This window comes from Lathamus discolor, chromosome 12, assembly GCF_037157495.1.
Source record: "Lathamus discolor isolate bLatDis1 chromosome 12, bLatDis1.hap1, whole genome shotgun sequence".
NCBI lineage: Eukaryota > Metazoa > Chordata > Aves > Psittaciformes > Psittacidae > Lathamus > Lathamus discolor.
The window spans coordinates 6,971,855-6,999,202 of NC_088895.1; the positions used below are offsets into that span (position 1 = coordinate 6,971,855).

Genomic DNA, 27,348 nt, shown 5'->3' on the forward strand with positions numbered 1-27,348 from the left:
TCAGCCTTTTTCTAAAACCACAAAAAAATACAGCACTTTTTTGGCCTACTGCTCTTGCCATTCACAGGCAACACACCAGATGAGATTTTTATAACCTACTTTTTCAGCTTTCAGACAAAACAGTATAGGTAAAATATGAACTAATTTGCTCTTTGTACCCATTACAGTAAATTACCCTTTGTCATTACAAAACATCATATAATGGAGAATAAGAAAAAAAAAGGACCCCAAAACCACGCAGAAAGTGCTAACTGGCCCCATTTGGTTGTAGCAGAAAGCCTTTACTTCTTGTAACAAATTGGCTCAAAAACATACATCATAAATAAATGCAAGTAAATATTTACAACAAGATTATAAAACCTGACATATAAGCTATCCAATTTATTTTAAATACTTCACTAGACAGTCTTTCTTGAGTTACTGCACACCAACTCTTTAAGCATATCAGATTCACTGATATAAAAATAGTAATTACAGTTAAATCCATAAATGCATTGCTAGCTCAGTACATCAAAATCTAAATGCAAAATCCAAACATCCAGCACTGAATAAATCCCAGGACATTACACAGGATAATCATCTCTCCAGCAAACTTGGATTCAAACTGAGAACAGTGGGTACAGAATACCCTGGTTCTGGAGGGTTACATCAGAGTTCCCTCACAGAATCATCAAATGGAGCATTTGGTACTTGCAGCGGTCAAACCCCACACTATTAGGAAAAGATGGCATCAAGTGAGGAACCTAGTACAGTGTTTGTCAGGATCCTGCATTTCTGTTCCTTTAAAACTGCAAAATATTGCAATAGGGAACAATGTGAAGATTCAAAATCATCTGTATATGGAAAAGCTAAGTTTCAAAATCTGACAGACCTTCAATTTTAAGAGCTCTTTCCTTAAATGCACATACTACTTCTGCACCTGAAATGAGGTCACTCCTAGAGGAGTGACATAATCTGTTATCGGTATAGTGAAACTACAAAGGAAAATTTTAGTGCTTAAGAATAAGGCAGACTTCTAATTAAAAGGCTAAAAAGGCCTATAAGATTTCCAAAAGCTCCAACATTACAGAATTCTAAAGAAGTTTTTCAATACTCAAATCTTTTGCTTGCTTTAAAACTTGAAGATTTATGTCTAGCTTTCAACTCCATCATGTAAAATAAAATCACCACCTCCAAACTCCCTCTTGTATATTCTCATTCACCAGCAGTTATTTCAAGAGACTAAATGTAACTGGGATTCAATAGTATTTCAGCTAGACTGCAACACTGAAAACAGCAGTAACCTGACAACCTTGAACAACTAAGCCAGCTTCACTGACACTCATAACCCCATCCAGACCCAGAGAATTATCTGCCCTACAAAAGGACCTCTTGTCCATACACAGAAGTTTCATTAAGAGGCTGACTGCAATAAACCATTTAGGGCAAACATATTTTGACTGTCTATCTCAATGAGTGGCTACCAGGCAACAGAGACTGCAGTTAAACAGAATTCCTTTCCTCCTTCAAATCAAACCCCCCCAGCAGTTTACAAGCTTTTCAATTTCTCATCTGCTTCCCATCTCTCAAGCGTTCATAGAAAATGCCAACAAACTGTGGAGAAGAAAAAAAAGGAAAAAAAAGGCACAAACTCTTCAAATTACTCTAAGAATGACAAGCCACTTAAATTTATAATATTCTTCTTGATGGTTGCATAAGGAAAACCAAAAGAATCCCTCTGTTGAACAGCACTCAGTGAAGGAAAATGTGTGGCACTTAACAGAAAGGTAGCCCAACATAAGCTGGGATGAGGGAGTCTTGTGGTTCCAAAGACAGAAAAAAAATCTTATTCAAGGTTGACTTCATTGGGAAAATATTCCACAAGAAAGGATTCAGAAAATAAACAGTGACAAAACATTTTTCTTATTCTAAATTATGAAACAAAGAGGTCTGAGCCCCAGCATTCTTTCAGCTCTTGAGAAAACAAATTCAATGGGAAAAGACACTAATAGTGACAGCCAAAGATACTTAAATCCAAAAAAATCAGTGAACAAATTCAGCTCAGACTGTAGGTTTTACTCAGAAAATCTGAGTAAAAAAATTTAAAAAATTTAAAATCCCTATAAATTTGATATCCATCTTTAAATATCATTGTCTGTCTTTAATAGCATTACACATTATGATCTAACAAGCTGGAAACACTGTTTTGAAAACCCCAAGTTTAATCAATTCAAATGAATAGCACTCAAAAGAAATTAAGTCACTGACACAGCAGAATAAGAGAAATGAAGTTACCTAGATTTTCTACACCCTTCCACTACAAGTACTGACTTTTTGACTGCAGACTGCATGAATTTTAGGACTAGAGAAAAAAGATGAACTATTACTTTTCAGAAGATGATCACATTTTTCACACCATTCTTTAATTTGTAAATACTATTTGCAATAGACTTACCCATCTCTAACTACAACCATGAGCTCTACTCTTTCAGTATGTTAAGCAGGCACAACAGCTACAAGTTGTCTTCTTTCCAAAAGTACTGATCATTGTAAAAATGCATTAAAAATTACTATAAGCTACAGACATAGCTAGATGATTTATGTGATACTGAAAGCAATTCAGGCCACAGCCATAATTTCCTAAATCTCCACCTCCTTGGAGCTGTGGAAAGATTTCTAAAGACATCATTACAGAACAACATACATGCTATTATCTTCTGAAATCCAAGGGAAATCTTTTCCTGCTGCACTTGCTTACTTGCAAAAATCCAATGTCACCAAGAAATCAGAAGCTGTTAAATTTTTTATCTATGGTCCATACCAAATAGTTTATCATTTGGGAAAAATAAAGCGCTCTGCATAATATCCATCAAGGAATTCTTGTTGCATGCTGCTCCTGTATGGATCTGTTTGACAGACTTGTTTGTATCATTCCAAGTCCTGAAGATTGGAGCTGTGTTTCTTCAAGTTTAGTGGTCAAGAACCTCAACATGAACTACTCTGTCACAGAATACACCATGAAAAGGAACCTTCTTCTGACAAGCCTTCTATTAGAAAATGGAAGGAGTAGCTCATCTGTGATCAGGAAGTTCAAGACAGCATGGTACTTCAAAGAGCAGTTAGTGTCCAATCAGCTGACAAGATCTTAGCACACATAAATGCCCAGGTGTGAATTCTGAGTAAGGTCACCAATCTGTAAGTTTCTGTTACTGTATTAAATCAAAATATTTCCTCTGCAGAGCATGTTGAAGATCAATCATTTTTAAATTAAAACCAGTTTGCAAAACACAGCATCAGGAAAATCACATTCTGCACTACCAAAAATCAGTGCAATGTCATTAAACAACAAAACTACTTTCAATGTTCTCACGAAGAACAGAATTATTCATCAAAGCTCCCAACTTCTGACTGCTTTTCAAAGAACGTAACAGAATTTTGGTCTTGCATATCTGACTGGAACATTTCCTCCACAAAAATATCCTTATCACTCAAGATAAAATTTTTGCAGCTTTTGCAATCAGAATAGATTTAATTCTTTATCAGCTTAATCCTCATTTCTCTCTGCTTCTTAAGAACGTGATCCACTGAAAATCCAGCAGTACATTTCCAAGACTAGAAAGGGATGCAAGGAAGAATTTTGTGGAGTATTTCTCATCACAACTTTACTCATTATTTACTTATGAGCACTCTAAAAGCTAAATCACGCTTTTCTCAGTGCAGTGGATGGGAAGCATTTTCTAACTCTAAAAGGAAATTAAAATGAGATCTGTGTTATTTTATGAATGTATCTTGAGTTTTGAAGGTATTTTTACATGCCTCACATATCTGCCTTACCTTGAGGGACATCATGTTTTAGTGCCATCTGCAGATACATCAAGAACATCTGGTAAAATAGAGATGGCATTAACCCAGAGAAGGTTCTCAAATTCTGCTAAAACCAGCGCTATCTGAAAAGAAGCTACAGACTTGCTTAATCTGGCAGTAGTGTCGTATTGGTATACTCAGCATGCTCCCAAAATTGCATGTCAATACGTGTCTACTTCGTGTTTTCCAAACATATCCTGGGAAGCAGTCAAGTGAACGCACTTTTGACACCATCAAGTCTCACTCATTCAGCACTGAGCATCACACATCTGATTCCTCCCCTCATGCTCCACTGCCACTGCATCTACCTCTTACACATTTTTAACATGTTGATGTGGCTGTTTTCCCACTCCATTAACCCACTGACCAGGCCCAGCTGGCAGGCCTGACTCACACTGTTCTAGACAGCTGTGGCTGCTGCGTCAGATTACCAAGTAAATGAGAAGCCATGGAGCAGTATTAAAGCCAAAGCTTTGACTCTCAAATTAGATGAGACTGATGCTCTCTTTTGCCAGGAAGCACCCTCTCCAGCTGCAAATAATGTCTTACTTGTAATGCTCCAGTGTACCCCATTTGGCAGGCAGGCAGTGTCCCTCATCTGGAAAAGGAAAACTTCAAGACTGGAAATGTTCTTGAATTTGGACATCTGAAGTATTTAAATCTCTTTAAAGTACTTAAATCTCTTTGGAAAGCAGGATTATTTTATCATTTGTTCACATCTAGGATGACCAGTTGATGATTACAATTCAGCTTTCCAGCAGCAGCTAGTACTGAGTTACAGAAATATTAAACTACATAAAAGTCAATGCATACCAAATTTGAATTTGCAGCCTGTTAAAAGAAATAAACAAGCAAACCCAGTATTGCTGTTGTTTTATCTGCCTTCTCACAGATTTCACTCCAGACAGAATGTAGAACTTTCATGGCAAAGGCAGACATTGGTTTATCACTAGGGAAATGTACCCAGGTAGGAAGTCAAGATTTCTACCATGAGAACACCAGAATTGTGATCTGAATTTTCTGAGGCTGCAAAATACAGTCCTTTTGTATCAGTCCTGGCTGGATGCTCTCTTTGTACTTCAAGTTGGCTCTAGTTTCTCTGCTGACTTCTGCAGCTCATTTTTCAAATGGACAATTCCAGATTATCAGCTGAGGCTTTGAACACTGACTGCGAGTACACCAGCCCCAGTCACAGAGGGATTGCTGAAATACTCTTCTATATTGACACTTGAATGTCTCACACCGGATCTGAATGGTATTATTTTAGAAGTAGAATGAAATTATTCCTGGTTAGGCAGAGATTAAATGCACATCACCTGTTGCTGGACATCTGTTTAGGTTAATACCCTTAGTATTCCTGGTGTTTCTCAGTAAGGGGAAATGAAGAGGTTTAAATAGCAAAAACCATATGAGAATAAAAATACTGCATTTAATTAGCAAGAATTACTATCAAATAAAATGTATTTGAACTGAAAACTAATCAATCAAATAGAAATCCAAGCAATCACCATTTAGTGTGAAAAGGGAAAACATCCAGTTTGGTTTTGCCCATCTCAAGTGACTGATTACCACTCAGTATTACAATGATATTCCTTCAGAGTAAATTATAGATTGGTTTCTCCTTTCTTGAATCTAAAAAAATAAATTTATTCCTTCCCAACACCCCAGAAACGAGTTTTGAGTAAATCAGAACAGTAGATAAACAGATAATTTTTCTTTAAATAAAAGATTCAAGTCAGCCATCATACTAAATGAGTGCTACAAATGGAATATAACTACTGCCTACAGAGTTTCCATGTTAAAAGACAAAGCATAGGCAGCAATCAGAGCACAACCAACACACACTACTTAGAGGTTCTCTGACAAAACAGACTTTTCTAGTGAGCTGGTAAAACACCCCTGCTGATTTCTACACTGTGTATTTAGACCTAGTTTGCTAAATCTCCTATAATGGCTGGGGAAGAACAGTTGGAACACCCAAGGCCACTGTTCACCTCAAAGAATTATGATTACCAGTAAAAGCTTGCTATAATTTTTTGAGGCAATTCCAGAATTATGATGTTTACTTCTAATGGCTTAATCCATGTTTGTGGTAGGATCTGCTGGAGAATCCAACACTGACAATATCAGGCAGCTGAACAGTTTCACCCCTGGATCCATTTTCACACTCACAAAACTTTGTGAAAAATTCTGTTCTGGCACTGAAATTCATTGCAACTGCCCTGGTCTCCATCCAAACATCCCTTGTAGCTTCTGAGAAGAGAAAAGGAAATCCATTTCAATCCTCATGAGTTATGGGAGACTGAAGAACAATATATTTCTCCTTAGTTTAAGGACTGACATACTTTTTCACCCTATTCCATTTAATGGCTGAACTTGGAAACTTGGCATATACTTTATTACTCTCTTTGGATGATGTCCAAAACTAAGTTCAAATAAAAAACAGGTTGAATAATGGAGTTATAAGTAATTGAAAACTCTCTGCAAAGTGTGCATGAACTTCAAAAAGTAATTCTCCCTTTTACGATTACTGCAACAAACCAACCCTGTGCCCAGAGCATCTAACAGCAGACTCTGCTCCTTAAAATCTGAGTTTTCCAACTCAGAAGTGCTGCAACTTTATGTACAGCTTCAAAGTCCACAGCACCGGAGCTGGAAGTGTTCCTGAGGAGACTGACCATTCCATCAATACAAAGTAGTGGGACATGGCAGCAGGATTGTTTTATAAGAGATTAATGGGAAGTTTTAGATTAGAATAATTTACCCTATGATTATAACACACCGGGGGCAAGTGCACTACAAATTACCTGTCAATGAAGTTGCTATAACTCATTTAAGCTTCAGTAACTCAGCCACATGCATTTGCATGCTACATCCAAGATGCACCATCCATCTCTCAGCAGCCAGGGAAACCCAAGTGTGCTACCTACACAGACGATCTTGATTTCCTCCTGAAGGGCACATTTGCTTTCGGCTTTCCGACACCACAAACATTGTGCAGCTAAAGAAACAGCTGCAGCCGGTGATACACATTTTCCTCCAGTGCTCTGATCTCCAGAAATTCTTGTTCCTGAAGCTGAAAGAACCCCTCTAAAGAATAATCCATTAAAGAAACTACAGACACTGACCTGTAATTAGCTCTCTGACTTCCATGTCATTTGTTTTTCGCAATAGTCTGATCAATGCGGGGATCCCATCACAGTTCTTTATAGCCACCTTGTTTTCATTATCCTTCCCATAGGAGATGTTTCTGAGAGCCCCACAGGCTTTACGATGGACCTCTGGCTTTGGATGATCAAGGAGACCCACCAAGATAGGTATCCCTTTGAGGTGCCTCACGTCCTTTTTGATTTTATCATTCTCGTAGCATAAGTGCTGCAAATAGGCTGCGGCATTAGACTTGACTGGATCAATAGGGTGGCTGAGCATGGCAATCACTTCAGGGAGGTCAGGGTCCCTCCACCTGGGGTCTTTACGAATGCTGTCAATAGAGGGGGAGCGCTTCCCCAGGCGGTCAATACTAGCCATGCTTCCTCTCTCTGGCTGTGCCAGTGGTGCTGCGTAGCCACCGTGGAGGTAAGGTATTCTCTCTTCAACCATCTCTGTCTCGATGGGGTCATCGTAGCCCCTGTAAGAAGCAACAGTCCCAGGAGAAAGAAAGGGGGAGGGGGGGAAAGCACATTTAAACACTCTGTACCTCTAAGTCTTTAGATGATTTTTAAGGTCCCTTCCAACCCAAACCATTCTATGATTTTATGTATGGAGATTTCAGCTATAAGCAACTCTTTCAATATCACAATCATCATTACGGGCAGCATATTTACACTTGCAAGTAATTTATTTGTAGTAACTTGAAAATTAACCATAGCTGAGTCTGAAGCAGCAATGGGACAGCAATGGGCAGTGTTTGTCTGGCTGGCAATGAAACAATGACAGGGACTGCAAATCAAACAGATTGCTTTCATTTTGGCCACTTAGCAAAACAATTATGATAGAGCTGGATTACATTTAGTAGGAAACACTGAGCTTCATTATTGCCACTCCTTCTGCAACCAACTAAAGCTGTAATTAAAGACATTCAAGGCCTGGGCAGAGACCAAAGGCACTTTTCAGGAAGTCTCAGAAGTTCCGCTACATTTCCATGTTGATGCTCCCACAAGCATACTGAACTCATCAATATATACGTAACAGTGTCAAAGGTGATATAAAATTTAAGTTCTGAATCCAAGCATGTAGTAGAAGTCTATTTTGTACAGAATAATTCAGAATACATGTAAAAGGCTGTTGGTCAAGAGGCCCACATCCAACTTTTAACATCAAAGTAATTTGCTGGACATGCAAACCAAGTCCAGTACTCTGAGCATTACTCTCCAGATCAGCAACTAACCTGGATCATTCAAGTAAATGATCTTAAGCGCTTAATACTCTTAAGATCATTTACAGCATTAGAATGAATGGCATCCATCTTGTTGTGCCATAATTCAGTGTGTGTAACTGAAGTAAGATCAGTCACAAGCAGCTAAGACATATTTAGGTATTACTGTCCTAGTTCACACAAAGGGCAAAGTTACAATCAAGACAGTTGAAAATATACTAACACAGTACATTCTCATATGACAAAAATCCATATTCTTAAAAATAAATAAATAAACCAGTACTTGACAAGTATTTTTCTTTAGCAACCACCTCTTCAACTATAATCTGCAACCTTCAGAAAAATATCCCCACCCCCTTCTGATCACTTCCTACAACAGCCAGAACATTTCTGCAGGAGATTTGTAAGGAAAGGCATTTACAGCTTCAACATTTGTTTTTGAGATTCACTGATATACTTCATCCTTTATTCAAAGTGACACCTTTCATCCTTCAGAACATGCAGCGCTCTTGCAGAGGAGCTTCAGTGCACGTGCGGTGAGATAACACGTTAAGTCCTTAGGAGAAGTACAAAAGGAAATCTGAAGCTTGTGCACAGTGAACCACTGGTCACAAATTCTTCAGTTTTATATGTGAATAAGCCCCCAGGGCAATAAGGCAACTTGCACCTCATAGTTATGAACTCCCCAAACACTTTCAACTTTGCAGTCAATCCTCTCTCAGGCTCTGCCCCAAAGGTTCACACCAGCTTGCTAACCTGGCTGAGGGGGACAAAGAGCTGAAGTGACCCACTGGGGAGCTGAATCAAATTTCTAATTAATCCCACTGTTTTAAACCTCAGTCTGGAAGATTTTTCTTTTTCAACCTCCTTTCCCTCTAATACTACTCTTAACTGATATTAACATAAACTGACATCATTCATATATACAAACAGCAGCAGCTTTTTGCCTTACTCTTCTTTTCCTGGACGGGTAACTACAATACTAAGTAGCTAATCTCAGTCAAGCAAGTAGTTTTAATTGCTACAAAATGATTCTTGTAAGCTTTCATTTTAATCATTGACTGATGTTACTGAACAATTTCTGATGTCATTTTGAAGGAAGTAGAGACCATTAGAACACAGAAAGAAAATGGAGCTTGCTGTTATCCTGAAGGGACTGCTAATTAAACGAGACTCTGGGGAGAGGAGCAACTGGAGGTGGAGACTGAACTGAATCTTGTACAATTAATGCTTTTAATGTTAAAAGTGCCTCTGCTGACTTTAAGTTGCTTTAATTGCTGTTCTAAGCCATAAGCTGAATGAAAGGAAAAAATGGGCCAGTATCCAAAACTCAGAATGAATCTGAAGAAATCCTTTTATCGATGCAGTTATTTGTGTATGTATAATTCAGTACTTGCTCTACACAGTAATTTACAATGCCTGGACAGCTGTTGTATTTTCCCTTACAGAACAAAGCTGTTTCCATCACTCCAAGAAGAAAGTAACAACACTGAAAACATTTACTCTTGGGCGTATACACAGGGCAGAGGTAAAACCAAAACCCCTTAACTACTCCTCAAACAAAATTCTGGGTTTACACATACAAATTTGGGAAAACCAGCTTTAAAACTACAGCAAAACCTCTGTTCTCAAGCTCATCCTCATGTTATATTCTTTCAAGCTAAATTTTTACTGACTGCATAAAAGTAGCAGAAGATTAATTTCAATAACCACCCCCTGAACAGCTCTTGCTTGCTTGACTTGCTAACTGGCAGTTCAACATGCCTCAGCCCTCAGAGCTGCTCGCAAGAAACTGTACACCACCTCAGTTACACCTGCACAATTAAGTTTCTCTCTCCTCAGCCATGCAAATACACAAAGATAATTATTGTCTTGGGATGCAGTTTGTTTGCACTATTTCCACGAAGCCTTCCAAACAGAACCACACAGATGAGTCCACCTTCCTCATGTTGATTCCTCTCCTCTGAGCCACACAAAGCTCCTTGGTTTCACCTACATTTGCCTAAAATGAAACTTGTTAGGACTTTAAACTGCAGCACTCATGACAGGAGAGAGCGCTACGTAACTCTAGTACCAACAACAGTAGCTTTTAGTTGTCTACCCTAGTTATTAAATATAAGCGTGAATATTTGAATAATCAGTTACCAAAAAAAAAAAAAAAAGAAAAAAAAACCCCACATCCCAACTTGCTACTTATTCTAACAATTTCTTTTTGTTAAAAAAGAGAGTTTTTTCTTCCGTTACTCCAATACAAAGCTACTGATGCACTAAAGACAGCCAACAGGCTTTGATAATACTTGCCTTCAATGATCACTCTCTGGTGTAATCCCCAGGACATGGAGCTGGGGTAGAAGAAGATATGGGAAGATGCTGAGAGCTTCCTGCTGCAGGGAAGAGGTTGCAATTCTGAGCATTGTAGGTACAGACAGCTGCATTTAGGATAGTTTAGGATGAATATGAAGGTGGTGGTGGGGAAGGCAGCACTGCTCAGAACCCACCAGCTACTGTTCCGTAGTGAAGCGCTGTACTGCTGGCCCCATCCCCACAGCAGAAGTAAAGCATCCTCAAGGAAACAGACCCTGAACCATAAATGACTTTTAACAACTGTTGGCATTTTTGTACAGTCCCATTCTTAAATGAAACATTCACTCATAACTCTGTTCCCACCAATCTCAACCTCATTCTGCTGGACCATCTCCTTAGTGGAAAAAACCAGGATTACACAACACAACCATTCTGGTACACAAAGACATGTACTTTGAAACAAGAGTGTCTCTTAAGTATTTGTAGAGAAAGGATGAGAACAAGAAGCACTATTGCTGAAAGAAGCCCACGCATGTCCGATCCAACATACCCTTGTAAGATGAAACAATGTCGAGAGCACTGGTTAATGCACCAGTAACAAACCCCCGTGTTTACCTTGCAGCAAATATAACACCTGGACACTTGACCCTTCAAGATCCACAGTAATTATCTAGAAACTCTTGAGATCCCGGTGTGAACTCAAGAGCTGTACATGAAAGCTCAGTGAAGGCAAGTATCTCATCACACCAATTCAGGTTCACATGACTCAATACAGTGAGCAAATCTGCAGAAGGGAGCTCTAAATACCAGCTTTACCATCACTTAACAGCACTGAAGAGAGGCAGTTCAACAAAACAGATCATCTGTAAAGGAGCAAAATACCTGACCAGACAGAGCAAGGCAGAACTACCACAAGGCCTTCAGGGGCCTTGGCACATAGATCCCCTCTCTCCATGTGAATGAAGACGGTCTGGCCCAGATCAAGTCCCAGCTCCCCTCATTTAACAGGGGGCTTGGGAACAGGGAAGTACACACTATGCAAAGAGCAAAGAAATCAAAGGCATGCATCTATTTGGGAGTTATACAGAGTTTCTGAAATAAAATGAGTAAAATCAGCAACACATTTACACACAGAGAGTGTAAAGAAATCATCCTGAGCCGGACTGGTGGAGGCCAAATGCATTTTTTTCCCTTCATACCAGCAAAGCAGCTACACTGGAAGGGAAATGCACTTGATTCAGAACAACTAATGAGAGCTTCAGCAGATACAGTCATCTGTGCTGAGGCAGCCAAGAGCTCTTTACGCTCAGGACTGAAGAGATCTGGTAGTATGCCAGAGTTGCTGACTACAAGCATCTTGCCTTCCATCTGTTTGTAGCAAGGCAGCTGAGTTTTCAGGATGCCATGGGTCTCACTAATCACCTGTCTTAGGGAACTGATAAAAACACATTCTAGCGTAGATAAAAACTGGAAGAGAGCTATAGATTTATTATCTTCCTAGTGGCTTCAACATAGGCAAATTTAAGTGAACAGGTGAAGGATTTACACATTTAATCCTCTACAATTTATGTAAGTGTTACGTTCATCACAGTTTGCAGCTGGTGTCTGCTTAGGATAAAAGACCAGAAAGGCTTGGGATTTCAGCAGGGAACCTCATGCCAGAAACTGAAGAGGAAATCTAAAGACTTTGCCAAATGAGGTCCTACTTTTGCCAGCCTCTGCTCCCTGACAGGAGGGCACACAACAGGATTTCAGAACTGGACTGGATCCTCTGCTGAGACAAGTCTGAGTTATGGGCTGTACGGGTAACCATCAAAATTCCCTTGAAAGCTTCTAATAGATGAGCTGATTCATGTTATCTCCTGCCACATGAAACTCAACCACATGCCAGTCTTCTGCTACCAGATCAACAAACTGAGATCTAAGGAGAAGCCTCAGAAAAAAACCACCCTTTCTAGACTGTCTGCATTTTGATTTTGCTTCACCCTGTTCTGCCCAGGCATGTCCATACACTCCGGCCCCAACACAGACAACATTGCAATGCTGCCTATATCCTAGTATTATGCTTAATGGCTGGGCATTAAACAAGAGGTCTGTCTACAGACAGACCTAAGGATGGGTGCTGAGGTGAGACCGCTCTTGGAATGGGTGAAGTTAGGCCAGAAGTGCTGACTGAAAGTACATTTACAAATTTAAATCTTTATATTCTAGACTGAAAAAACACACCAGAAGTAGAATGTGACTAATACATATGTGACAGCAATACTCTCACACTGTCTATACATAACAGAAGACCTACTGTTACTTAATCGTAAATTTGGCTCATTTCCTGGTAATAATAATTTGGACCATCAAGTGACAACCAAATACAGTTTCAGCCTCTTAGATCAGGCTTCTGCCACAGAAAATTTAACAGCAGAAAAGTGTTTTGTTGTTGATTTAGTCACCATTAAAAATACATATCCTGTCTAGTCTGGAATAGTAACACACTGGCAATAGCTGCTCCAGGCTTTTTAGGGGTAAAAAAAAAAAAAAAAAAAAAGAAGAAAGTCCCATGAATGCCAGTACAAGTGCAAACTGTAATGATCCACTCAGGAAATAAACTGTCACAGAGGCAAGAAATGAGAAGTTGAACAGAAGATAAATTTTAAAAGAAATGAATTATGACTTGCCATTTTTTTCTGATCTGTGTTAACTTCAATTTAATGATTAAAAATATTTAAATAGTAGGGATGGGATTTGTGCATGAAACATATTCAGTACTTCCTAATTCTCTTTCAAAAAGGACTGTATATAAACCACCTTGCAACACTGTAAGACTATGTATTTTTAAAAACTATACTAAAACTCCTCCTGATTTAATAAAGGCAACCTACCATTTGAAGAAAAAAGGGCATAAACTCAATTAAAGATGTTTAGATACCTTCACAATTTAATTTGAGTAATATTAAATAACTATTATTGAAATGTCTCTCACTAAAATTTATTATGCAATCTGACATAAACCAAACCAGAGCAACATGCTGAAGAACAGAACATCAAGGGCCAGGTACTGTTGCAGAAAATAATATATATTACATCAGTAACTGAGTATAAAAGAAAAGAAGAAACAAATCCAGCCACAAACACTGGGGAGCCAACAGATAATATCTGCCTTTGTGCAGATATGTGGATCTGTAGATGTTTGTGAGGAGGCACATTCTTCCCCAATTTAAAATGAAATATAAGTAGCTTAAAATGAAGCTGGTGATGACAGAACGAAAGCACAATACACATTTATTTCTGTGATCAAATGGAGCATGCAAGGGATTGAATGAATAATCTTACTAGAAATCCCCCTGATTCCCCTTCCCCCTCCAGACACAGCTGGGCAGCCTCTTTATCACATGGGGTGCGATGCACTACCACAGATTCAGATAAGAAGCCTCCATTCAGTCCCCTCAGACAGAACAGCATCAAAACTAGGAACCAACAGCCAGGATCCTTACTTTACCTTTAAACTATTAACAAATGAGGGCAGCACTTACTGGGAAGAAAACGGGAGAATAACTGCAGTTTTTGCAGAAAGCCAAGTCTGTTTGTGGCATGATGGAGACATCCAAGCTGAAAGACGTGTGATGTAGAAAAGCTTCTAACAGTGTTGTTATACTCACTCTACACAGACAAACTTTTTGAAATCAAAGGTGCTATCAATTTATCACACTCAATTAGTCATTTTCACAAGGAATAACTTATTTTAAGAAACCTAGAAAGGAATAATCAAGTAGTAATTACCCTCACCTAGTACAAAGCACTATTTGTAATCTTCAGTTCCTTGCAGATCAGTAGCATATCTGAAATGCAGGTTTTTTTTGAATTGTTCAAGTACTTCTTTGAAATGTCAAAAATTAACTACTTATGAAGAAGCCCCTCATACAATCTTCTTATGTTCTCACCAGCTGAATTTTGCTGCCACAGTCAGGCTAATTACTTGTCAAAGCTTCTTGATCGTATTTAATATGGAAAAACCCCTCACAATAAAAGAAACCTAAAACAAAAGTTGTGAATTGGTCCTATCCAAACTGCAAGGAACAATAAATCAAAGGCGTGTTTAAACCAAACAAAACCTTAAAAATGCAAATGGGTAGGTTCTAAGAATACATTTAATTATTCATCATGCCTAGTTTGACAAACATTAATAAACATTTAAAAGCACTGCTGCCTGACTGCTTTTAACAAGAACTGTAAACTTGCATAGATGCAGGGGAGCAGCAAATAGGGTCTGATAGACTGAGCAGTATTTTGGCACCTACTGGCTACAGGTATTCCCTTTTGCCCCATAAAACACTAATATGTTTATGTAATGTGATGCGGTTCCACTAATTGGTGAGCTTGTAAGATCAAAGATGTCACAAGGGACTTAAAAGGATGTTCTGGGAGTTATGCCTTGATGCTCCATCCCTAGCAGTGCTCAAGGCCAGGTCGGATGGGGCTTCAGCAACCTGGTATAGTGGAAGGTGCCCCTGCCTCCAGCAGGGGTTTGGAACTAGATGAGCTTTAATGTCCCTTCCAACCTAAACTACTCTACAATTCATTCTATGATACCTTTTCTCTCTCTTTTTTTTTTTTTTCTTTCAAAGTAGATGATGATAGGCTGGGAAAGTTGGGGCTGTTCAGCCTGGAGAAGAGAAGGCTGCGTGGAGACCTCATAGCAGCCTTCCAGTACCTGAAGGGGGCCTATAGGGATGCTGCAGAGGGACTCTTCGTCAGGGACTGTAGTGACAGGACAAGGGGTAACGGGTTCAAACTTAAACAGGGGAAGTTTAGATTGCATGTAAGGAGGAAATTCTTTCCTGTTAGGGTGCTGAGGCACTGGAATGGGTTGCCCAGGGAGGTTGTGAGTGCTCCATCCCTGGCAGTGTTCAAGGCCAAGTTGGATGAAGCCTTGGGTGGGATGGTTTAGTGTGAGGTGTCCCTGCCCATGGCAGGGGGGTTAGAACTAGATGATCTTGAGGTCCTTTCCAACCCTAACTATTCTATGATTCTATGAATGGCTTTAACCTGCCAGAGGGGAGACTGAGATGCGCTCTTAGGTAGAAGCTCTTCCCTGTGAGGGTGCTGAGGTGCTGGCACAGGGTGCCCAGAGAAGCTGTGGCTGCCCCATCCCTGGCAGTGTTCAAGGCCAGGTTGGATGAAGCCTTGGGTGGGATGGTTTAGTGTCAGATGTCCCTGCCCATGGCAGGTGGTTGGAATTAGATGATCTTGAGGTCCTTTCCAACCCTAACTATTCTATGATTCTATGATTTGCAAGTGCCTGATTCCACTGAACTTCCAGAAATGTGAAGGAAGGCAGATCTATGAAAATACAGAAGTAATCTTGAAAAACATAACATGTCCAAGTAGGAGCGCTCCAAGACAAGAGCGAAAGGGCCTACCCAAATCCCACGAATTACTGCTGACGAAGTGAAGGCTTCAGTCAGAAGTGTTAAATCCAAACAACATCTACACGTACAGGGGCAGATGGGTGACAGACTCTTTACAGCTCTGGAAACTAAATTAAAAAGAAAATAATGAGCACTAATTCCACATCAAAACGTGAATCATGAGGACATGACTTCATGCAGACACACAGAAGTTTGTACACTGCTTTGAGAACAAAATATACAAGTTTTTCAGGTTCATATTCAGAAGATGACTTTCAGCTGAGTAATAAGCCTCTCTTCCCAAGAGGAGAGCAAAAGCTGACAGCTGCAAGCCCAGCATAAACAACTAAAATCAGAAAATATGGCATAAAATAGAACATCCCTTGGAAAGGGGACTGAACCAGAAGTAATTTGTGACTGGTCACAAATGAAGTTACATTAAGCGCAAAACAGATGCCTTTATCTCCTCTTCACGTAGGCACAAGACAAAATAATGATCTGGTCTTACAAAATGTTTAAATAGTCCAGTGAGGTTCAGCGCAACCTGGACTGAAATGGTTGTACTGCACAACCTGCAGCTGAGGGTGTGCAGTTAGCACAGGATCAGGAGCTGAGGCTGTCAAATACCTCACAAGACAGTTTTTATCCAACAAGGCATCCCTTCAACACCAGGTATCAGCTCCCTTGGAACCCCAACCAGCTGTTCAGAATTTCTGTTTGGCAGATGTGCACATAACCAGACCCGTCAGAAGTCTCACAGATTACAAATCTCTTTTCACCTTGCTAGTGTGGGATGTCTTCAGGACAACACAATGTAGTCTCAACTGTTCCTTAGAAGAAAGGAAAAATGTAACTTAGCCCTCTCCTACAAGATCATCTCTTCCTTTGTAAATTTAACCTAAACCAATAAGCCCAGAAACACAGTGAAAAGGTTCTTGATCACTACTCTCACTCCCTTTTGAATTTCATGTGTGTTTTACAGTCATTTATGGGCTTACAAAACTACAGGTTCTACCTGTTTTTCTTTCAAGTAATTCCAGAACTTACCAGACCATTAAGAGTTCAAATAAGCAAAAAAGAGCTGCATTATAAAAAATAAATGGATTTTACCTTCCTTTGTGAGGTCTTCCTCTCTCTGGCACACCTGCAGATGTCCTACGGTTCACAGTGGAATAATCAGGGTCCAGTTCATATCCTTCATCATCGACTCCAAGGCTGCGGTTATCATCTTCCAGTCCATAGGGCTCTGGCTGGAAGCGTTCTGGCTGGGAGCGGTTCAAGTCAATGTTGCTACCCACTGGCACCTGAGGCTGGGCAACTGGACCATAGTTATCCCTTCTGCTTGGCAAAGTGAAGCTACCATCATCGGGCCTGTAACTGTTTCCTGGCATGTAGGCATAGCGAGGACGGTAGTTGACACCACGAGACAAGCTGCCATAGTTATCAGATAGATCTCCATAACCATCATGACCAATATAAGGGCGATACTGACCCTCGTGACTGTCAGGGTATGAATCGTTGTAGCTGTTGTAAGATCTGTTTAACGTGGATGATGCTTGTGGTGTAATGTACCGCTCCCCATTCTTCATGTACCTTCTGTCTATTGAATCTGTGTAGCTGCCCATGGGAGAGGAGCCATCCATAGACGGCAGGCCATCAGGCCCAAGTGGCACCTGACGCACTGTTCTGGTGGTGACTGTTTTGACCATTTTGGTAACCTGTGAAGGTTAGCAAACAAACAGGTTAATTTTTTCTTTGCTGCACAACACGCTGAGACATACAGTGAACTGGAACAGTAAAACAGGGAGAGAGAATCACAAAGCATAAAAGACAGGTCACAGAGCCAGAGCTGAGTGCACTCTGGGACTCTTGCAAATCAAAACCATTGCAGCTATGTGACAGTGTGTGCAAGCAGTGCAAATTCATCTCACCATTTCATATTTGCCCAAAAGGTTTTCAGGAGGCATCTTTTCTGGAGCAGATTTAAAAATGTTGAGAAGCCACAGCCTGTCTTCTCACAATCAGCACGAATACCACATCACTGCCTCTAGTTTGACAGAAATACAGTTACATGTTCCTGCCTGATTTGGATCATTTGTACTGATGTGTAACTTGCTCGAATTTGGCAGTAATACTTAGGAAACCATGATCTCAAACAGAAAAATTTTGGACTTCACGCTCTTAGACAGCACAACTACTTTCTCTTTTAACATATGCTTACATCCAATCATCACCATACAAGCCCAACAGGTAGCTGTCATTCCAATTTTGGGTGACTAACAAATTTGCAGTAACAAACACTAATGCCACAGAGCTTTTGCAGCTGCAACTGCCCTAAACATACCGGACCAGACAAACTTGTTTAAAACATTAAAGAAGTCTGCAGACAATTACATCTTTATCTTTTCTTCCTATAAATCACATTTGATTTCAACACAGAATTAGTCTATTTCCCAGAAATGATGAAAACTGGAAATGTTTAGCATCCAGAAGGCCCTTATGTTCAGGGTTTTTTGCTAAAGGGTAAGAACAAAGACTCCTCAAGAGCTTTCAAGAATGTTCTGGTTTCATGGGAAAAGGTCTGATAATCTGCGTAAAACAGTGCTGGACAAAAGCCACTATTTACAATCTAGCAAAGGACCTTCTGTTTTGGTTGGTATGTGGTGTCCATCATCTTCTGTACTGTTTTCCAGAGTGACCAGCACTCTTTTGGACAGAATACAAAGCCCAGCAGAAGCCAATCTACCCTTGGTTACCCTAACCCTAATAAAGTTACTTTAACCTACAAAAAAGTTACCCTAATGCTAGTAAATGCTGACTTTGTAAAACAAACACACACCACTAAAACCATCACCAACAAAAAAAACAGCCAACAAGACAACCAAGCAACAAAACAACACACCACAAGGATGAGTGACAGAATCAATCCACCAGAGAGTATTATACGAAGAGAGGGGAGGAACACAAACCAACACTGTTGAGAGACATTTTGGGTTCCTAAAGTATTAAAGGTAAATGACACATTTCTTCGTGTAAGCCAGAGACTGAACTGCATACATCAAGGCAAACAGTAACTATAACATGTATGCCTGGATTGCTTAGTGTAGTCCAAATAGATATTTTGACCTATAGCCTCTGATTTAAACATTTAGATTGGCACCAGATTAGCCAAGCTGCTGCTAAAACAAAATAATTAGAGTGCGTCTCTTGAAGCGGCTCCAGACATGTCCTCCAACCAGATGTTTTCACACAGAAACACCAAACAGCAAAAATTCACCCAAACAGCATTTCTTTTCCTACAGGCATCTGTGAGAAAATGATACTTCAAGCCTAATGGAGTAATGAAATCCTGCAAGACTGAAAGCAGCACAAATGGCTCTCCACCAGAGTAATTAAACAGCATCATGATGCTGAATAAAGCATAGCCAGGTACCAACGCAATCTTCATAGCTAATTTGGGCCAGAGCCAAAGAAATTGCCTCTCCAACCCAAAGGGATTTCCTTAGCAGGTAAACCTCAGGAAAGATGCTAGTTTCCATGCCTCCTAAACCTACTTTTCTCTCTTGTTTTAAAAGCACACATTTTTATAACTAGAAGGAAGGAAAGTAGAAACTAAACATTTCATGATATAAAATTCAACAGCTGTTTTTGCTTATTACCTGCACACAATACTTGTAGTTTCCACTCAGTTATCAGTATGACCACTCTCATGGCATTTACAGAACTAGACAGCATTTAGAGAAAAGAGAGAGCTGGCATAGCTTACAGTAGCTCTTTGTGAGGTGGACATACAGAAGGCAACACAGCTCAGTATTCTCCTACTGAATTATGAAACAGTAGTTTTATTCAAAACAGTATGTTCATAAGTGATCTTGTAAGAGTAAGAAAAACAGCATTTCCCAGGCCTGAAATACGAGAGTTTTGCAAAGCAACAACAAAACCGGATGCAAAGCGCTGGGCTTCTGTGTTCTTGAATTTGGGAACCAGTAACAGGAATAACAGGAAGTAAGGTAGTGCTTCAACAATCTGATGAATCAGAAATTGATACTTTTGCTCAGGAAGGAACAAAGAGGCAGCTTTCTAGATGCCAAGAAGAGCACTCACATGAGCTCAAAGCCCTTTCTTTCAGCACTATTCCACATGAGTCAGATATTTTAAATGTAATTCTGAGGTTTGCTTTTCAAGGCCTACATTGCCATGCACACATGGTTTGCCATAGGTAATTTTCCATAAACTTGTCAAGATCAGACAATGCAAAATGCCTACTGCTACATACGCCATGTCTGGCTGCAGCAGCAGCACAAAAAAGGAACAAGCTTTGACCTTCAGCATCCTTGGACAAAGGCTTTGCAGAAGAGGCATCACTGCTGCATGTCTTCACCCAGCAGCCTACTGCCAGTTCTGGATGCTTGCTCAGTTTTGACTGTTGGTTTTCTTTTAGAATCATAGTTATGGTTAAACAGAATGAGGAAACACAACACAAATTTTATGGCAAGGACATTTGTCTACCAGTATTCAGTATGTGTACACAAACACACAAAAAAGCAGACTTTCAGAACACTTGCAAAATCAATTCCTGGATAATGACCAGTTCCCCTTACTGAGTTTTTCACCATCCTCTCTATAGAGTATTTACAGAGATTACTTTTTTTTTATATGACAACACAGAATGGATGAATGCAGCAGATTCATTTGCAATTTTCTCCCCAATTTGTCTTATTTTTCTGCCTTCAAGACTAGCACAGACAAGTTTTCAATGGCTATGGCTAGTCAAAAAGATACACTTAGCATCAGCCAGCACATGCAGGAACAAGTCTGCAATGTTAGCACAGCTTCACCTTTATTATTTTCTGAATGCTGTGCCTATTAACAAGTAGAAAGAAACACAGCAATCCAAAACCCCCGTCAGACACATAAAAAGGAACATTTCACTGAAGCATTAAAGAACACATTTCTCATAGCATAAAAGCATTCAGTAATACTAAAGGTGTTATGGTGGGGCAATCAAACAAAGTCTTGTATTTTGAGAGAGAGAGAGAGAGAGAAGGAGAGAGAGAGAGAGAGTGTATTTGTACTCATGCCTCATTTGTCAGGGGTAGGCACTGAGACAGAAGATTTATCATGTGATAAACAGACTTTGTTGCCTGCAGGACAATAAAGGGAAGCTTTTTGGAAGCAATTAGCCAGCACACAGAGGAAGAGCCATTTATTAGGTTTCCAAGCAGTAAAAATGAAAAAAAGAAAAAAAAAAAACCAAACAAAAAAAAAACCCCAAAAACTCCCACCAAATCAACAAACCGAGCATCTTTATTTCAGGAAATCCAGCTCAAGGGAATGTTTCATTTATATTTCTTAAAAGAACAGAGCAGTCTTGAGCAGCTGACAACACAGTAATCTTCCCTCCCGGCATTTTTGTGGTTTGCTTAATATGGATACATTAGCCAGAAAGAAGGAAGCTATTCCAAATGGGAGTCCCAGCAGACTGTCTTGTCTGAGAGACACCTGAGCCTCCACATGCATCCAATCTTGAGAAAGATTTATTAACATGAACTCCTCACTACAGATATGCTCTAATGAAAAATTTAGAGATACAAGTTACTTTAAGAAAGTCTAATTTGACTTCCTGTTTACTTTCCATCTTTAAAGAAAACCTGTTTAAAGAGGTCTTTTAGCCCAATTACAAATCAAAGGTGTTCAATTGTTTCAATGCTACAGAGTACCACATGAAAGCTTCAGTTTACTTCCTATGAAAAAGTTGTCCGAGTATGCTTAAAATATATTCGCAATTTTTTACTCCCTGTAAAGGTCTCAGCCACAGTAAAAAAAGAAGTTCCAACATATCAACTTACTCAGGCCCTCTGCAACAAACTCCTATAAGACTGCAGAGTAGTGCTTCCATTGTTGCTCTCCCACTCCAGAATTTAAGCACATTTCAGGTTTATGGATCTATCCATGGTTCTCTTCCCCCAGATAGCAATTATTCTGTTAAATGATCCTCCTGCAGGATCCATGATAATGGTTTTTACTAATTCTGTTTCTGGAAATACCTTTGTCAATGGAACACAAAGTAAAGATGTACACACCTGAAGCAGTTTCTGCATTTTTCTGTCCCTCATCTTTTTACTTGTCTTGATGAACAGGAGACCAAACATGAAAATACCCAATGATTTGACTTACCAAATGCATGTGCAGATGGTTCTAGTAGATGTCTCAAAGTGCATAGTGCTCAAACAAGAGAAGGACAGAGTACGGAGATTTCAGTTGAAGTGGGCCATAGCAGTCAAATGCAATCATCTTAACCAGTACCTATAATTTTGCCTTCCATTTTGTTATTGAGGTTGGTTTTGTTTTGCCTTCCCCCCCACCTTTTTTTTTTAAATATAAGTACATTATAAAAGCTGACAGAGAAAAAAAAATAATTGTTGGAACTATGTCATAAAATAGAAAACAGATGAGAAGGAATGCACGAGGATAAAGCAGTCTGACATTTCTGAGAGCTCAGTTTTGAACTATGGACTGTAAAAATTATCAGACCAAGCAGGTAGAAGCTATTACCTTTCTATTAAATGCTGTGTAAGAACTCACCCCATAGGTTTTCGAAACAACAGCTCAAATTTCTCCCCTTCAATTTTAAGCTTAAGGTTTCATATTTGAAAAGGCCTTTGACTTCGCTTGAGATCCATTCCTACTCTATGACCTAATTCACTTGAATTTTCTGCAAAGTTTCAAGAACTGCAGCTTGGGGTACCTGGCACCATCACAACTGAAGAGTTTCGGTCACAAGCAATTTTGCATCACTGGTACTAGGAAGTGGGAGCAGCAGTTAATCACTGTTGGGAAAGAGCTGGTCTTCCTGAGTATTAGAAAGCACAAATAGATGGACTACAAATTAAATAACTTTGTATACAGATCGATCTTGTAGTTTGTTACCATAAACCATCATTTTCAATGAATAAAAGTGACCTGAATCTCCCCAATCTTTTAGCATTTCAAAGATAAAAATAAAAGGTGCCTGAACAAAGAAAAAAAGCAAACTAACACAAGCAAAACACACATCTAATTTGCTTTTCTGAGTTCTCTTGAGCCACTTACACACAGGCTCTCTTTAACACATGGCAGTGTTCCAGCTGACAGGCAAGAAGTGGTAGTCTCTCCCCAAGGTGACTTTCACTGTTGTAGCATGATAGGTCTGGCTTTCAGAGAGCTTATAAAGTTGAAATGAGGCATTATCTGCTACATCTTTTGTGCAGTGAACATTATGTAGGGACTTAATACAGTACTAAGAGAATAACAGTTTGGGGAAAATTACTCAGAGGTATCTCATTTTGAAAAGGCAGATGTTCTCCATTTAAAATATGTCAAATATTAAATTCCATTATGCCTTTCTTCCTGCCTCACTGCTAAAGGCATCTTCAGAGATGCAAGGAAAAGCATAGAAAAACTGTCAATGCTTCTAGAATAAGGTTGTTTACTTACTATACTACTGGGGAGAATAACCTCTATAAATTATGGTTTTCAAACAATGGGGGAAAGGGAATAAAGAAACAGCAGCATTCAGGAGCTTTCACATCTGTAGCCTTTGCTCTGCTTCATTTCAAGAGCTAGAATTTTAGAGGCATTACACTCCAGCAAGGTAAAGATTCACAGCATTTAGCATAAATGACAATTTTCTTCTGAAGAATCAAAAAGTGCATACTAAATGGCATTAAGTACTGCATCCAATTTTGAGCTCCCCATTTCAAAACAGACAAGGAACTACTGGAGAGGGTCCAGAGGAAGGCTATGAAGATGGTCAGTGGACTGCAGCATCCCTCTTTTCAGTGGTGCCCAGTGACAGGATAAGGGGCAACAGGAACAAACTGAAAGAGAAGTTTCATCTGATTATGAGGAAAGACTTCTCTGAGGGTGACAGAGCACAGGGCAGGCTGCCAAGAGGTTGTGGAGTCTCCTCCTCTGGAGACATTCAAAATGGGTCTAGATGCATTCCTGTGCAACCTGCTCCAGGTGAACCTGCTTTAGCTGGGAAGGTTGGACTAGACGATCTCCAGAGATCCCTTTCAACCCCAACCACTCTGTGACAAGCCATCCAGAAAAGAAAACACACACTGGGAAAACATCTCTGGTCTCTCTGTCAGAGGAAGCATCTTGTGCTGCCGATTTATTTTTAAAACAAATATGCTGGAGATTGAGGCTAGCACTGTAGAGTCTTCTAGATACAGAAGTAGCACAAATAGGTTCTAAACCCTTCCTCAAAAAGGCCTTGAGCAAGCACAGCAATGCAGAGCTTTAAAGCCTTTATTTGTATGTTGTCCTGACTACCTTAACTGATCAAAGAACAACAAATAAAAGGGCTGAGCATAAAGCTATCCCCAATAATACTGAATGAACACAGCACAACAATCTCAAGTTTAAACATTACCCTCAGTAAGCAACAGATTAGGTATTACTGAAGATAGATGTGAGGATTTCCACAACAGGAAATGGTGCTCCTTTAAAGGGATAAGAAGTACCTGCACACTAAAACCAAGGCCAGATTTGCATGGGGCTTGGAGGCTGTTCTTTCCCCCTCCCTTTTCTGTTTTAGGAGGACACAGAACAGCGATTTCTGGGCTCAACAAAGATCCTACACTACTGCACAGTGCATCCAAATGGACATGTGTTTGCATCTCTCATCCCAGAGAAATGCTTTCTTTTGCTGTTCTTATCTGAGCAGAAAGGTCAGAATTTTGTCACTGCACACAGGTACCAGGAAACTTAATTTTCTCTGTAAGGCTCTCACATACAACAGCATGACCTATGAAAACACTATGACAATACCTATTAGAAGTCATAGTAAGCCAATACTAATTAACTCCTAGACACTTAACTGATGCTACTAAACCCCAGTGACAATACTTCTCATTTACACATTTTCCACCAAAACCAAAAGCAAGCTGAAGACCAGTGTAATTAAAAATAATTATAAAATCTGACCTCAAATTCACAGTTATGAGCTGTTAGATCTATGACATACTATCACAGCAAGGAAAAGTCACAACAAAACTGATTCAGAGACAACTACCACCTCAGTAAACTCACAGCAGCTCTTCTGACAGAGATAGGGCTAAGTCAACTAAATCCCTGTTTTGACATTTCAGAATCACTTCTGAACAACTGGATTTTTCTTCTTTTAATTATTTTTTCAATATTTAGTCTGAAAAAAGCAATAAAATATGAGGAAACATCTCCAAACAGTATGTGAGTTGAAGTCAGTGGCATTATTTGAATCAAATGCAGAGTAAGACAGCTATGCACCCTTCCCCCTTTCTGCACACACCACTGCTTGGAATGAACTACAACAGAAGAAAGCTGTGCTCTTTGAAATGGAACAGTAGCTCTTGGGTTGCCATTTTTTTCAGTGTTCTTTTACAACATGCAGATACAATTCCTGTTTTGGAGCTGCAACTTTCCTTTTCTTGGGGAAGACAGAAAAATAGCAGCTACACCACACAGAGGAGAAAATCACACCTTTTAGGTTATGACAAACATGCAGCTTTATCAGTGGCAAAACTATTTCAGACAAACTATTTCATTCCATGCGGTGCTGTTATCTAGGGACCACTGCTTGGCCTCTCCTCTATTTTTTACAGTCGCAGCTCTCATTTTATTCACTTGAATAGCTGCACTTCCAGTCTCCTAAAACTTTTAGCTACTATTAGTGCACATAAAAATGCGTTCATCACCACCGTGATTTTATCACTTCCTTCCTGTAAATACCAGCTATTGTTGCTGCCACTAGAAAGAAAACAGCATTTCTTTCAAGTTAAGTCACAGACTATATACATCAGATCTTTTTGAAGAGTTAATCAAAATGGGGGGGGTGGGGGGTGGCGTCTGTTTGATTTTCTTGAAGATTGATCTTCTTCCAACAATGAGAAAACAGGCCAGTAATATTTATCTTGTAACTAATTGCAACAAATATAAAACCAGATACTCAGTTTATAGTATAGTGTGCAGGCCCACTGACCTCAGGAAAACAATGCTCATTTACTCCAACCTGAGGATCTGATGTCCTGAATACCTTAGAGGACCACAATTCTGGAATGTCAGCAAAAATAAACACCAATTTCTGCAGGGACTTCTGTTCGATGCCTTTTCACACACAAAGCAGCTGGACAGTCTATTTTTTTTTAATCAGTGCTGCTTACAAGTTTTTAAAAATGGAATCACCCTTCAGCTTTCACATGACCAAAACCTAACATGGGTTCCAGCTCAACTTCGAAGACCCAAACTGATAAGGTGTATTAATGTTTCAGTGGTACTGAAAAGCATGCAGCAACTGCTCAACAAGGCTTCAAAATTATCTTAGAAAAGAGAAGAAAAAGACATCAGGAAACTCAGAAAATATGTAACACTTGTAATCCAGCTGAACCTGAGGTACAGGTCATTTGAGAACACACCCAGCTTTTCCCATGCATCAGGAGTAAAATGCCATTCAGAAGATTGTTGCAGAATTTAAATGCTATAGTGTTATTTAAATAAGATGTTTCTTGTAAAGGAAAAAGCCATAATCACATACTGTTATTAGACATTGTAACTAATTTGAAGACATATTTCCAAACACATTTTCCTTGGCTATGCAAGTAATTTACTTCAAGCCCTAACAACTCATTTAATACTTGTATCACTACATGCGTTTGCAGGGCAATGCTGTGAACTGCTTCAGTAAAATAAAGTGAATGTTAAAAGAATAAACACTCTGGGAAGGGGTTCTAGTGTTTTCGGTATTTTCTACTGTTCAGTTCACAGCTCAATCAACAGCTGTGGTAGCACAGCTGATAGGGAGCAAACTAGATGTAGAGGTGAAACTGAAGAAGCCCTGAACTCGGCTTTGCTGGCAAACAGAACATTCAGAATCACTGAGGAGTACATCAGCTTGGCTGTCATCACTAAGGCTACTCCCTCCTATTTGCACTTTGTGATCAGATGATATTTTGCCATTTTCCTCACTGGTTATTAACCTCTCACCTTGGTTTCAGTTCTCCTTGTAGTTCCATCTTCAGAAGTGACAATGGACACATGTGAAGTGGGAGTGCCTGGGTCTTCCTCCACAGTAACTGTCTCTTCCACCATTTCTTGAGGCTCTTGCATCATTGCTATTGACGTCTGGTTACTGGGGCTTTGTTCCTATAGAAGCAGGTAAGAAATAAAAATTAATATTTAACTTCCACCATTAAGGCATAACTATTCTATTTATTTCAGCTTTCTCAACTGAAAAACACACTTTACTCAGCAACTTGCAAGTAGAGAGTCAGAGAAAGAAGTACTTCCTGTCTCAAAAAAGCATGCTGCAAAACTATGCTGCTATGACTGGCCTCAGTTTATCAAAATGAAATCATGCGAAGCATCTGTCCAGGACTTCATCATATTTATAGGCAACCTATC

General features: G+C 39.6%; 1 protein-coding gene across 18 annotated transcripts in view; it reads right to left on the reverse strand.

Moving 5' to 3' along the window:
- Positions 1 to 27,348, reverse strand: part of ARVCF (ARVCF delta catenin family member) — a 283,342-nt gene that overhangs the window by 69,889 nt on the left and 186,105 nt on the right. For all 18 annotated transcript variants that reach the window (XM_065692205.1, XM_065692208.1, XM_065692213.1 and 15 more), the window contains 3 exons: positions 26,932 to 27,090; positions 17,035 to 17,642; positions 6,972 to 7,471 (listed from right to left, as the gene is read on the reverse strand). In XM_065692205.1, the coding sequence (XP_065548277.1) occupies positions 6,972 to 7,471; positions 17,035 to 17,642; positions 26,932 to 27,090 (1,267 nt within the window). The remainder of the gene's footprint in view (positions 1 to 6,971; positions 7,472 to 17,034; positions 17,643 to 26,931; positions 27,091 to 27,348) is intronic.